The 14,552-nt window shown below is 40.0% G+C and overlaps 1 protein-coding gene across 6 annotated transcripts in view; it reads left to right on the forward strand.

Annotated features, from left to right (window-relative positions):
- The window catches only part of LOC138753873 (spectrin beta chain, non-erythrocytic 1-like), a 264,090-nt gene extending 261,090 nt beyond the window's left edge, over positions 1–3,000 (forward strand). For all 6 annotated transcript variants that reach the window (XM_069917405.1, XM_069917403.1, XM_069917404.1 and 3 more), the window contains one exon: positions 480–3,000. In XM_069917405.1, the coding sequence (XP_069773506.1) occupies positions 480–665 (186 nt within the window). In that variant the 3' untranslated portion in view covers positions 666–3,000. The remainder of the gene's footprint in view (positions 1–479) is intronic.
- Positions 3,001–14,552: the final 11,552 nt, after the last annotated feature.

Here is a 14,552-nt window from a genome sequence, read left to right on the forward strand (position 1 = left end):
TTTTTCTCTGCTGTAAGAGGCGCTTCAGGCAATTTCTGCCGATGGCGAATCTGTCGGCCTTACAGCAGGCAAAAGGCAATTTTGTATAATATGACACATGACAATAAATTGAACCTTGAATCTGTGGTAGACAGTATAATGGATATTGTTGCTAATCTATTCCATGAGATAAAGGTTGAGATGCCAGTGAAAGTGAAACAGAATGGAAATTGAAAATAGCTTCTACATTTTAAAATTTATTTTAAGCGCCGCTGAATCGGAATATAAGGTGCTGTTCCTCCAGTTTGTGGGTTGCCCAACCTGGCAGTACATGAGGCCATGTCAGTGTGGTGATGGTGTGTGGAATTGAAGTGGTTGGCGATTGGAAGGTCTTTGGTGCTCAATGAAAGGATCTCCCAGTCTCCCCTAAATTAAGATCTCACTTTTACAGATGGCAAAATTGCATGGCACATTAATGGAAATCTCTTTCCCTCTGGCAGGAGGAGATGGACAACTGGATCCACAATGTCAACACAGCCATTGCAGAGCAAAACAAGTTACAGAGTGCAAACCAGGGGGGCAGCAGGGCTCATACCCTCCCTCTCCCCTCTATGATTGTTCAAGAATCAAGTCCCGGCAGAAAGGACAAAGAAAAAAGGTTCAACATTTTTGCCAAAAAGAAATGATCATCCATAAAACCTGGGGGGCGGGGGTGGGGGGTAATAAAATGTTGTAGTGCCTAATTTACAAATAGATGGCTGCGCTTAAACTACGTCACTGGAGTGATGTTAGTTTCTGCAAGTGTAAATATATATCATCTTTATAGAGTGTCAAAAAGTAAAGATTTTTTAATTAATTTACTGAAACCACGTGCATCTTCCCAAATGAAAATTATTTTTGGAATGATTTGGAATTTTGCACACACTTTAGCAGAAACTGCAACACATATTTTCCATGCTAAATTGATAGAGCCTTTACTAATGGCTGAGAAATACACCTTTAGATGAAATCGAGCATAATGATCACAGTAAGTAACCTAGCCACATGAAGCCATCGTGTTAGTGAATGTTCATCGTCGCTCAAACATACTATAAAACACTTGCAAACACACCATAATTCAACTAAATTGCCATTGCCAAAGAATTTTTTTTTAAAAAACAATATGTAATAATTCTGTATAAAGGCCATTTTTCAAATTTAAAAGAAATTACACTATTATTGGACAGGTAACCATGTAAGATTGATAAATGTAATAATTTAATCTTAGAAATGGTTAAAAGTGCCAAGTTTTGACTGTCAGATCATTAGTTGAAGGCATATCTGTACATTTTGGCATTTTTATTTAGAGTGTTGCCATCTTGGTTCTTGGCAAATTAAGTATTTTGTCAAATCTTTTTTTTCACTCCAATTGCCTTCTTGGTATAAAAGTTTGTTGAGCAACTGTTTATTCCATAAAGGTGTTCATCGAGATTGATCTGTTCTTTATTAATGGCAAAATCAAACACCTCACAGAAAATTTTCACCAATATGTTCCATGTTAACCATATCTCTGACTGGAGATATCACTGCCATTAATTTTATATTTTTAAAATAGTATTTTTATTTGTTACCTGCTAATGCTAGCAAATAGATGGCTTTCTTTAAGACTGTATTCATATATCCATTAAAAGACTTGATCAACACTGTTTTTAAAATATTAAATATTTCCAACCAGGTGCTCTTGGACAAAATAGTGTCAAAGTTGTCAGTCTGTTTGCTCAGTTAGAAATGTTACAAGCAATCGAGAAAAAAATGTACAAGAGAAAGTGTTCAGATTTTATTTGTGTGCTATTTCTGTTTGATAATTTACTGATTTGAATTCTTTCCTATCGTCTTTCCCGAAAACAAATGTGACATGCAATTATAATCTTTAGGATGAATATTATATTTTTGCTGTTGATGTTGCAATAGATAATCTAAAGTTCTATCAAATTGCAGTTGTAGAGCTCGTCGAAAGAACCAAAGACTTGTTGATCCAAACCAAGGCTTTTATTAGCAAAAGACAGGAGCTCTTCACAGGTGGCCGACCAGTCCGGACTGATCCGACCTGGCTAGGGACACAACCCTTTAAGGCCCAGACAGTAGGCGTGGCTTAGCTCTCAGCCAATCGCTGTAAGCACAGTCTAGATACTGTAACTATATACACTAAATACATTGGTAATAGATCTGTACTATCACAGCAGAACACCAATAAAATTGCAAATCTTAATGAGGAATTACTTAGGTCATTCTGACAGATTTTACAGAAAAAAAAGGGTCATTTTAAAAAATCTAATCACTACAGTCTTACACACTGATTGGTTTGACTATGTTGGGTGACTGATTAACGGCCATGATCTTCTGGTCCTTCAAAGTCAGATCAGAGAGAATTAGTATTACAGTGTGATCGTGCGGTGTTATGGGGGTTCAGGCAATTTTACCCAGAATGACAGATAAAATCACAACAGCAAAAAGAAATGTGAAGTGTACTTTGACATAATGAGGTATGACTGGATCCACGGCAGATTACCTAGACCTTCAAGGAAGCAACATTTGTGGTTTAGTGGCTGTAGTCTGTTGAACCATTGACAAAGAGAAGCTTACTAAAATGATCCAACTGAACTATTTCATCTTTAACCAGTGAATATGTTCTCAATCTTCGGGGAGCTATTTGAGCTTCTTTTTGATGTTATCTATTGCCACATTGCAGCACTAATTTTGCAGCTGCTCAGGGGCTGACGGTTTTGCACTGAGCTCAATAGTGTTAAATGGACGTACCCTTCTGTGGAAAGATGGTTTACATTTTCCATAAGTAGAATTATTTGACAGATAAGGAGTCCAACAAAAGATTATGATGCAAATTAAATCAAAATGATCAGGTGAGGAAATGCTGTTGGATGGATTGTGAATAAACAATCTGGGATCTAGTTCTCTGATAAACCAATGTTTATATTCAGTTTTCTGTGCGCAATGAAATTAAGAAATAAATATGTTTCTACTTTAGTAGGTGGCACTGGTTATCAGACACTTTACGGTATAACATTCTTGTGCTTGAAGTTTCTGCTTTCAGAAATTAAATATATCAATGCTAGCAAATGGAATCGTATTCTTTGTAACCAGCTTGTAATGAGGCAGGATTTAAACAAGAAACTCTGCAAGATGCTGGGATAGAGTGCAATATGCAAATGTGCTGGAGAAACACAGCAGGCCATCGAGCATCAACGGGAAGTAAAGGGCCTGGTATAAGGTAAAACAGGCAAATGCCGGAATAAAACGGTGTGGGGGGTGGAAGGGGGTAGGAGCAGACAATAGCAGGTAAGAGGTCATAGAGATGGGAATCAGCTTTGTCACTGACAAAAACTAGTTGTTGCTCTATACCTCTACTCTCCCCCGAAGAATGTGCCTTAACCCTTTGATGCGCTGAGGTAGAGGCAACCAAGCACAAAACTCCAAAGACTGTACAACAGGCTTTATTCAGGTAAAAGTCTGAACATCAGTTCATGCTTTGGTGGCTCCCCTGTGACTGGCTCAGGAGGCTCCGGCTCAGGGGTATATTCAGGTCGGCTGATTGACAGCCAGCCAGGTGGAGTCAGCCCCTGAGGTGGTCTTCCTGCAGGTATAGAGATCGCCCCCTGCAGTCAGCTGGTAGTGGTATCACCACAAACCTAAACTCCGAAGAGCACTTCATTCTATACCATATGATAATTTCTTCATTTTCCACTGCTTGAGTTGGCCAATTTAGCACCAAATTACACTGAACAAGGAAGATTTTACTTCCTGAACACTTTTGGGTGTATTTTCTAGATTTTGGGCTGCTGATCACGAAAATCACCTTAAAAATTTCCTATCACATACCACGTTTTAGATATAAGCTATTTTTTTGTAATTTTCTGTCATAGACAATGAATAGTTGCCTATTAGTATATTGCCCACAAAGCAAGCAGTTTTGGTCAGTCCAAGCATGCCTGGGCATGGACTCAGTTTAGGTGCTATGCAAATGTTGTCTTAGGCCTAGGTATGTATAGATGCAGACAGGCTATAAAATCACCTCACTTACAAATGCTGTTCATTACATTGATACAGATTAGGGATCTCCAAAGTGGTCAATATTGACCCCCCCCAGGGGTCGATGGAACCATCCAAGGGGTTGAAAGGGGGTTGATAACACCAGGGGTTGGGGGGTAGGAGTCGATTTAAAATAGCACCTCCACACCCCCCACCCCCCAACCATCCAGCACAGGGAGTGGGGGAGGCTTACCTGCCATGAACCTTCATGTGCCACCATCATGCTTCTCCCCATCGTGCATGTATCAGCTGGCCACATATGGTCTGCAGACACCAGGACGTGGCATTCTGTGGGTAAGTGCCCTTTCTGCCCTTAATTTTCTCTCCATTTGGGGGTATAGGGCCTATACTCCCAAATGGAGGACAAATTAACATCCGGCTCAAGGTGGTGCTGGACGAAGAACAGAGGGGTCATAAGCTGGACTGTCTGGTCTGGCCATCCTACTCAACCCCCCACTCCCTCCCTTGCTGGGATTCCATGCCTGGGGGTCGATGAGAGACCACATAGTCCCTGACGGGGTCAATGATCTAAAAAGCTTGGAGCCCCCTGATATAAATTGAATGCATGTTGATGCACATGTTCTACAGGCAATAACATAGTGAGTGTATTTAACAATAGCAGTTATTGACTTCTGGAAGATTCAGTACAGCAGAAATGCCTTATCAATGTAACGACAAATGTGATACGTTCTGTTACATCTGTGGTGAGTTTACGCTTAAGGCTCAAAGACGCAGCCATGACTGTACTTATTAAGAAAGCCTATGAACTCCAATTTGGTTGTAAAGCTGGTGACCAAGACAAACCCTGGGCTCCTCACATTTGTTGTGCAGTCAACATGAGAACTTGGCTCAGCATCATTGTGTAATGAAACATGGTAAATTCAAAAGAAGTTAATGTTTCTCCAACATCCTATGTGATGCAGTAAATCTGAAATCATCTTTGTGGTCAGCTTGAAGTTGTCTATCATAATCCCCAATTCATTTTGAGGAAGCAAACCTTTAGAAAACAATCATTGTCCAGTGTTATAAGGAAGTTTTCTGCTTACCATTTACAGCCAGGAAGAACTTAGTGAGGCTGTCTAACTTCACAAATGTTATTTCTGGTAAATGCGGAGAGTAAACTTCTAGTAGTTAACAGTGGTTATACTTGAACCCATGGTAGAAGACTCAAGAAGATATTGGTGACCTCTCATTTGAACAAGGTTCCTTCATTTCCTTTTTTCGGATTTCCATACCATTGTAACCTGTGAGTGACGAAGCAAGTTTAATTGAAGCAGGAACAGCTTTGAACCGCAGAGCAAATCCAACCCAGAACATTCATTCCCAAACTATTGCAAACAGGCATTTTATTCCATTTGTCTGTTCTGGATTGAATCCCAACCCAAAAGTCGGGTCAAGGATTAACACTGAGCAATAACAGAGTCTTCTAAAAAAATCAAGCCCACAACATCATTAGGTTGCAAATATGGAAGGTAGCAGAAAAATATTCTGGTGGGTTTTGTGTTCCTTTTTCTCTTTACTTTAGCTTCTTTTCCATAAAGCCTGGGAGAATTTGGCATTATATGTCTCTATCACAGAAACCCTGAGGTACGTGAATTGGCTTCCTTCGATCATTCTGTGAGACATAATAGCCCTGCAGTGTTGCAATAAATAGATGACCTATTCCAACTTCTTTCAACCAAACATTCAAAATGCTGAGTTGAACGGGCCGTTAAGCTAAAGATATGTATGAATACAAATTATTACAAGCTGAATATAATTCCAAACAGTGGGTTGTCTTCTCTTCTGAGAATATAGGCCAGGATCATTTTAAAGAGAGGTGCATTTATGTTAGCTGGGGAGGAGATTTTAAAAGCTAGCAGTTTGAATCATGGAAATGTCACCATGCAACTTTACCGTTGAAGAAGATAGAAATTTCAGAAAAATTATAGTAATTCAAGTACAGGACATTTCTGATTATCCGAAACGCTCGGGACCAGACGTGTATCGGTTAACTGCATTTTTCGGATAACTGAGGAATGGCTTTACCCAGCCCAATAGCATCAGCAGAATACTTGAATTGGCCATTTCACTTCACCACCTGCTGTCACCGATCCCGACACCTCCCCACCTCCATATCCAAATCTTCCCGGGAGCCCAAGGTCCCCATTCCGATCCCAGACACCTCCCCACCCCTATCACTGATCCTGCCCGGGAACCTGAGGTCCCCACTCCTGCTGCCGCCACTCCCCCCCTAGTCTGAAGATGCCGCTGCTGACCCCCCCAATCTTGGTCCACTGCCGCCAAAATTATCAGGTCCCCTCCACCTCTGCAGTTACCCTAATGCCCCCTCCCCCCAATTAGATTTGTCCTGATGCCGACTCTAAGGACAGCAGAGAACCAAGTACAGTGGAGAGTAAAGAAGAAATGGAAAGAAAGAGGAATGAGGGCAATCTTCCCATGCTCTGCCTAACCTGCCGGCTTCCTCCAGTCACTCACTGATGTTACCAAACTGGCACTAATAGAGCATCAGAGCCCCACATGAGCACGTCAGGTGAATTGTTTTTCAACTTGTGACATCACGCTGCCACCGGAAAAAAATTTGGGATAACCAAGAATTTCAGTTAAGTGGTTTTTGGATAAATCAGAAACGTACTGTATGATCATAGGGGCTGAAATCTTGAGCTGATAGAAAATTACTGGAGGAAGGTTCTCAGCTGGTCAGACAGAATCCATGGCCAAGTCAACAGTTCGAGTCCACGCCCTTTATCAAGAATATAGCAGGACTCTTGTCTGATAAAGAGTTCACACCCGAAACCTTAACTGACCATTTCTACCCATGGATGTGGTCTGATCTGCTGAAAGCGCTCTAGTTTTATAATGACCGTGAAAGTGAGCCCGATGCAGGAATAGTCATTCTGTTCATCAGTGTCTTTAGTTGAAAGCACATTTCAACCAATTCTCAGTCCTCTTATTCAGTCAGAAAATATGAATTCATGGTATCACATAGTTGTACATTTTGCAATCTGATAAAATATTTTCACTTCATTTTTTTCTCTAAAATCCCACAGCTATGATTAAAATATTACTCAATTTTATTAAAGCAAAATAATTGGACCTTGGAAACAGTGGTTTTAGCAGCAGGCAATCTTGATCCCATGTTTTATTGATGCGTAGATTGGTGCAATAATGGCCCTTAATGGAATAAAACATATTCTTTAATGCTGAAGCCATAGTTCTTCTAAAATAAATTAACTTTTGTAGCAGTTGTGTAGCGGGCCAAGTGGGCACACAGCGGGCATGTGAAACCATAATGCGAACGTCTGCCTACTCACCAGGACCGCACGCAAGAGATACCGAGTGTCGAAAGGCGCGGGACACTTACAAGGTTAAATTTAATCCTGCCGGTCCCGTGGATCAGCAGTAATCTCATTGTGACACCCCCCACTTTGTCTCGTGGAACCCAGGACATGAAGTATATAAAAGAAGCCTGTAAACCCTGAATAAATCAGTCTTCAGTTGACTAGTCTGGTGTGTATTTTTTTGTATTAGCTCTACCGTAGTAGCCGCTACACTTTCTCCTTTTCCACTCTTGTGTGAAAGCGAATATGCTTGTGTGTTTTTTTTCTTGCACTTTTCTTCACTGAACACAATCAGTAATTGTCAACTTGTTATAAATGTGACCATCTGAGAATCTGGCCACTCCTAGGCCAGAGCTTGTTCTTTCTAAATTTTAGTACATTCGCTCTTCGCGAGAGGGAGAAAAATTGATCCCATGAAAAGCAGCTTTTATTGACATCATGGCGAAGTGGTTAATGAGAATTAACTAGGCTACAAGTTATTGCAGTATTTCACCTTATTTTCAAATTCCTGAAGTGTCCATGTTTCTGCTATAGCCCCATGAAGTAGTATTTTTATTGTCAATGTTGTTTCTTTGAATTGGGATATCTGAATCAAGAGTTTCTTCATCAAAGCCACCTTAGGCTGTGGTTAGTTTTTTTGCAAACTTTTCATGCATCAAAGTGTCTGGTATGTTGTTACATTCCTCAGTTTACCGAGATTTATGTTACATGGCCCAACTCCATATGCTATATCACAAAATGTTATGGGAAGCATACATTCTATATAAATCATATGTGAATGACAGTTTTAACCTTCACACAGATTTTAGTCAATTACTTTTCTGTGAAAAGTGTTCACTGAGTTCACTAATTATCTGTGTTTCTTCACCATGTATTGTTTGGTTAGAAAAGTATATTAGTTGATTTTAAACCTAACTAAATTGCAGTCAACAATGCACACAAAAGTTTAGATGGCAGCCAGGGTAAAGAGCCACAAATATCAATGCATTTCATATGATAACCAACAGTTACTGTTTGGACATGAAAGGATCTTACTTTTACAAACTAAATTAATAGTCAACCATGAAAAATTGCTTCAAAGCACTGAGGATTGCCATCAAAATTTTGATGTGGAAAGTCCAATTGTTATGTGACGATTTGCTCCTGGAAGTTCAGAAAGACAAACTCATGAGTGCTCAAATTTCATAACCCGAATTATATCCAAAGCTTGAGTATAAAAACCTTGCCTCTTAAATGTGCACTTCATCAAAGTTACATACACAAATCTTATAAGCACTCAGTTTTATTGGTTTGCTGTATTTTAAGCCTGTATTCAATGAAACACAATATATTCCTTAAAGTAAAAACTGATTGACAATTATATCAGTTTAGCTCGGTTTAACGTACAGCTGTGTTGAGCCGGCAAAAAGGTGCTGCGCTCATTCGATAGTCCCAAGGCTGTTTGTTCAATTGTTCATGAAGGACATTTAATCCAAGAACCTCAATGGAAGACAGTTGGGCACCTAACAGCTTAGAAATTGAATATCAATTAACAGCCTTCACAGACAATGAACATTAGAGAAAGTGGTGTTTGATGATACAAGCTAGCTTATGAACAAAGGGAATATTTTGGAATGTATTTTAATAGGTTGTAGCATGCGCGCTACACGAAGTGTGGAGTAAGAATGACACTCACAGTCGAGTCGAGTTCAAAGACTGACTTTTTGCTCTGCCAGCTCCGTTTATGCCTCTGACAACAGGAGTGATGTCATCATAGCGCTGGCCTCTGACTGGCTGGCGTTCTCGCCGTTGTCTGTTGTTTTCCACCGTGCAGGAGATCACGTGGGATGACAGCCCCGTCGGTCCCTGTGGGGCCCTCGTGATCATTTTGTGAGCTGGGTCGTGACCCAGTTCGTGGGCCGCTACGAGGGTCTTTCTTAATGATTTTTGGGAAATCAAAATACGTGTATAAATTGTTTGATGGAAATTTTATGAGAACATTGTGTGATTACATTGCCTGCCACATAAAGCCTTAGGTGATAGCTAGTCTCACCACGTCACAAAATAGTTTAGTCGCCGTATGGATCATTCTGATTGATTAGGTGACATTAGTCAATGGTTCAGTTAAAGACAAATAATGTGATTACTTGTGCAACATGATGGACATGATGTGTTCATGTTGTCTGCTGATGCGCCTGATGTGGTTTAAGATGATAACCCTTTATTCCTCCTGTTATCATGTATCCCTTTGTGGATTTAGTCATCTAATGTCACTTCAAATATTCTCAATAGGATATTATTTCAGAGTTTTTGTTCCATGATAAAATATATTTCAAGTTCTAATTTATTTTCCACGCTGAAGTGGATTCAACCCCAAAGTATACATATCATCTAGATTGGGTAATAGTCTTAAATAAGGTTCCTACTTGGCAAAAATATAGAACCAAGGAAGATTGACTGAATAAAAGCTTATCATGAGGTTAATGAATAATTATCTATATCTGCAGGAACTTGGCAGATACCATTCGGTTCCCTGATCCAAATCTTAATTCATATAATCTGAATCATAAATGAATTCCTCCTTTATTAATATAATTCTTAACCTTCTTGTATAATAAACTGATCAATCTAGATTCTCAATCAACAGCCTTTTAATTTTTTGAACAAAACATCACAATAGAAGGCCATTCTGGCCATGAGCCTGCGTCACCCAGTTACATCTAATTAATTTACCAAGCCTCCCCAACTCCACCACCCCCCCTCAACAAAACACTGCACATTTTTGGAAAGGCAACTTGAGCACTTGGAGAAAATTCACACAGGTCACAGGGAAAGCGTGCAATTTCCTTACAAACAGTGGTGGTGCAAAGCCAGGTGACTCGTGCTGCAACAGTGCTGTGCTAACCCTGCTGCTTTCCAGGGAACATGGAATCGATTTTCTAATGTTATGGAGTTTTGTTATTTCAGACAGAAATTTTCACTTCCTGCCTTGTAAACTCCCTTTCATTACCTTAAACATCTGAATTAGATCATTCCATTCCGGGTGCAGATCAGTGAGGGTGTAGGCAGGAAAAAAGGTTCGGTACAAACTAGAAGGGCCAAAGAAGCCTGTTTCTGTGCTGTAGTGTATGGTTCTCCCCAAGGCCAGGGATCCAGGCCAGGACTGAATTCAGCCTTGTGTTATGTAATGCAAGATTATTCCAGCTTTTCATGTCTTTTTTAATGTTTGGAGCTGGTCAGAAAAAAAAGCTATTTTCTGGGGTGACAGGAGCAAGCGTCTGTCTAAATCAGTGAGTTTCAACTTTTATTCTTTCCACTCACATCCCACTTTAAGTAATCCCTATACTTGTGATTGGTAAGAGATTACTTAAGTCGGTATGTGGGTGGAAAGCAAAAGTTGGAAAACCACTGTTTTAATCATACCTCATTGACTTGTTATGTGCACAGTTTCAGAACTCCAAAGGAAATGGGCCAATGACAATTTTTCTCGAGCAAAATATTTCAGTAACAGTTGTGTCTAGAGCAGTGAATCCCTTCCCACTCACATCCCACCTTAAGCAATCCCTCACTAATCACAGAGCACTAATGGCACAGGGATTACTTAACATGGGATGTGAGTGGGAAGAAAAAGGTTGAGAATCACTGGTCTAAAGTGAGTGGAGGAAAGTTTAGAGGAAACATCAGAGGTAAGAATTTTGCAGAGGGTGGTGGGTGCTTTTAATGCTTTGGCCGGAGTGGTGGAGGAAAGGGAGATTCATTGGACTCAGACAGAATGGAAGTAAAATAGAAGGTATGCGTGAGGTAGGGAAGGACTAGATTATTGTGGAGAAGGCTTACATAAGTTGGCACCACATCGTGGGCAGAAAGGCCTGCACTGTCCTGTAATGTTCTAATACTGATCAGTTAAGATTCTGAACATGAATGTACAGTGTATCTTGTCTCATTACTGAGAGTAGATCTGTTCCTATGCATCTTTGTGAACTGTAGGTTGGAGGTGTTCCTACTTAGGGACTTATTACACCACATAAAAACCACAGGAACAAAATGGTTAACAAATTGGTGCAATTTTCCCTTCTTTGGGAGAAGTGTATTAAAACTTTTGCTTTCATGCTCAAACAAGGACAATGCAATCAGCAGAAAATGACAAAACAGATGGAAATAAAATAAACGAGAGATCTGTCACTATATCAGGAGATTTAAAAATAAACCAAAATTTGTCTTGTTATTTTCCTCAAACACTGCCCAATTCTGCAATATTCCATGACACATGCACCCCAGACCAAAGTGAATCCTTACTTTGCTGGAAATTGTTTGCATAGTTCAGGAATATTGCCAGTTTTCTGAAATAAGCAAACCTCAGTTAGATTTCTGTCTTTAAAAAAAATCATCTTTCTGCAAAATTAAAACTCAGTGTATCCACGAACAGATCTCTGTCCTGGCTAATACGACATCCATCCAGATGCTGGACAACCAGAAGAAGACAAAGCTCTTTTGAATGAGCACTGTCCCCAATGGGAGTAACAGCTTGAGATGACTCAATAACCCTCCCCTTCCCCTCTCGCTTTCTTCCCCTCCTCTGTTTCTTTTTCTCTCTCACTCTCAACTGTGCCTAAGCAGTGTGGTAAAGTTTTGGCAATCAGAACAAGAAGCACCTTGCAATCCAGGAATGCGCCAACCCAGATTGTAACCATGAATTTAAAGATCAGCAGGAAATTTGGGAGATAAAATCTTGCCCATCTGTTAGTGTTCCCCTTTTCATGCAAAAATACTGTTTTTTCCCCAAGGGCATTTGGATTAATCTGACCATTTAAAACTATTTATAATGTTCTTTCATAAGAATGACATGGGTGTAATTTTAGTCAATCTGTACCTTTGCATTTCCCTTTGAAGAGGTCCAGTTGCAGATGTGGTTTTAATGTTTCCTCCCTTTAGAATCTCTTGTTAAAAAAAAAGTTACTTTGAAGCTGACACACATTCTTTTCTGCAAAAAAAAAAGAAAAAATTTAATTTATGAATGCCAAATATTTCTGATTGCGCTAGTGATGTATTTGAAGCACTTAATATAAACAGTCCTGTAGGAAGCAAAATGTTCCCTTTATCTGAGCATTTCAAAGCAAAGACCGTTAACAGAATATGCTTCTAATTGGCAGTAAAGGATGCTGTAAAGCTCTCACAATGTGCACCATTACAAACAGCTGCTTTGCATTAGATGTAAAACCCTACCCATTAGGTTCCATGAATCCAGCAGCCATATTTTATTATCAAAATGATGGTGGGATCAACGGAGTTGACTGGGACCACATCGTCAGGTGAGAGGCACATGCCCAGTGGAAAGCCGATGGCAAATTACTCTGATCATTTAAAACGATTTACAACGTCCTACATAAGAATAAGATGGGTGCAATTTATTCCATTGTGTGAAGTTGCCAGGCATGTGTAATCGATGTGGACTGAGCACACTGGAAATTTGTTTGGAAATCACAAGAGTGGCACAGTTTGTGGTGCAGCAAACAGACACAAAACACAGAAAAGACTGTACTGCTAATCCACTTAAACTCTGCTGTACACCAGTCATTGTCTTGATGGCTCCATGTGTGAATGGCCCGCGAGGGGCCAGTTCAAGTCTCTATATAGGTCGGTGATTGACAGCTAGCCAGGTGGAGTCAGCCTTCCTGCAGGTACAGAGGTCATTCCCTGCAGTAGGCTGGTGGGCACACGGCCCGGTGCTGTGGTTGTGTGCCACCACGTGGCCAGCGTAGCGGTTAGCAACAATGCTATTGCAGTGACGGTGACCTAGGTTTGAATCCGCTGCTGTCTATAAGGAAGTTGTACCTTCTTCCCCTGTCTGCGGGACTTTCCCCAATTGCTTCCACCTTCCAAAGGCATTCAAGGTTGGTGGCTAGGGCTTGTGGACTGGGAAGGTTAAACAATTCTATCCACTTAAATTATTCATTGTTGCCAATCTCTTTGGTACTGAAAATAAACAGCTACAAATGTAGTCTTCGGGTATTGTGATGAAATATTTGGAGATGTTTTGGAGATAAATTAGGTAAAAGTAGAGTAGGTTACATACGCACACTTTAAAACAGATCCTTTATGAAATACTGAAAAATTCATATTCACTGACTTTAATGAAACTATGGAGAATGCTATGCGGATTTCACAAGTGGCTGTTAATTGAAGTGAATGAATGGACTATTGTCTTTAAAGCCACAGCAAGAGACAGGCTGTCTCCTAATACCTCATCACAGAAAAGTCATTGAGAGGTTCTTGTTTACTTAAAACAACAGATGAACCAAAAGATTAACTCCTATTGTTCGCTGGAGAAGGACACATGCTTCCTGGCAGTCAGAGTCTCAGAGAGAGAGAGAGAGAGACAGACAGACAGACAGAAGGGAGTCTTGGACTGTGTATGACACAGAAAGCTGTAACAAGCTGGAGAGGCTTGTTGGAACTGAAACAGAAGCTCCAGAGGGGTAGATGGCTGGAAATGCTATCTGTCTGATGTTTCTCTTGGAATAAGTGGAACAGAAAGGAACTCTGTCATAGCCTGAAAGAAAGAGGTTATCATCTGGAGAACCCTGATGGGGCAAGTTTCATCAGTGAGACATTGAGGTGACTAATGGTGGTACCTCAGTTGTGGAAATCCTGGAACAACACATTCTCTCTGCAAACCTACAAGAACCTTCCTGAGTGGTAAACATTTATCTTTTGAGCACCAAAGCCTGGTGAAATTTATACATGTTAAATTCTGTGCACAGTATAAGAATTGCCTGCAACCAGTGAACCTGGAGGAGTGAGAAGTGAGATTGAACTGTGAACCAAATAATTTTTCTGAACTTGCACACACATTACATACACTTGCGCTTAGAATTAGAAGGGGGTTAAGTTGGGTTAGTTAAGTTAATAGTTTGATTCTGTTTTAATGTTTCCTCCCTTTAGAATCTCTTGTTTAAAAAAAAGTTACTTTGAAGCTGACACACATTCTTTTCTTTTAAAGATAATTAAAAACAACTTTTGTTTAAGTAACTATTTGTCTTGATGAATATTTATTGCTGCTGGGTTTTGGGGTCCTTTGGGCTCATTACAGAATTCATTTCAATCAAATATTTTAAATATGGAAAATCTTAGATTTTTAGAAATTCTCTTTTAATCCAGTCTTTCCTTCTC

The sequence above is a fragment of the Narcine bancroftii genome, chromosome 2 (assembly GCF_036971445.1).
Source record: "Narcine bancroftii isolate sNarBan1 chromosome 2, sNarBan1.hap1, whole genome shotgun sequence".
Lineage (NCBI taxonomy): Eukaryota > Metazoa > Chordata > Chondrichthyes > Torpediniformes > Narcinidae > Narcine > Narcine bancroftii.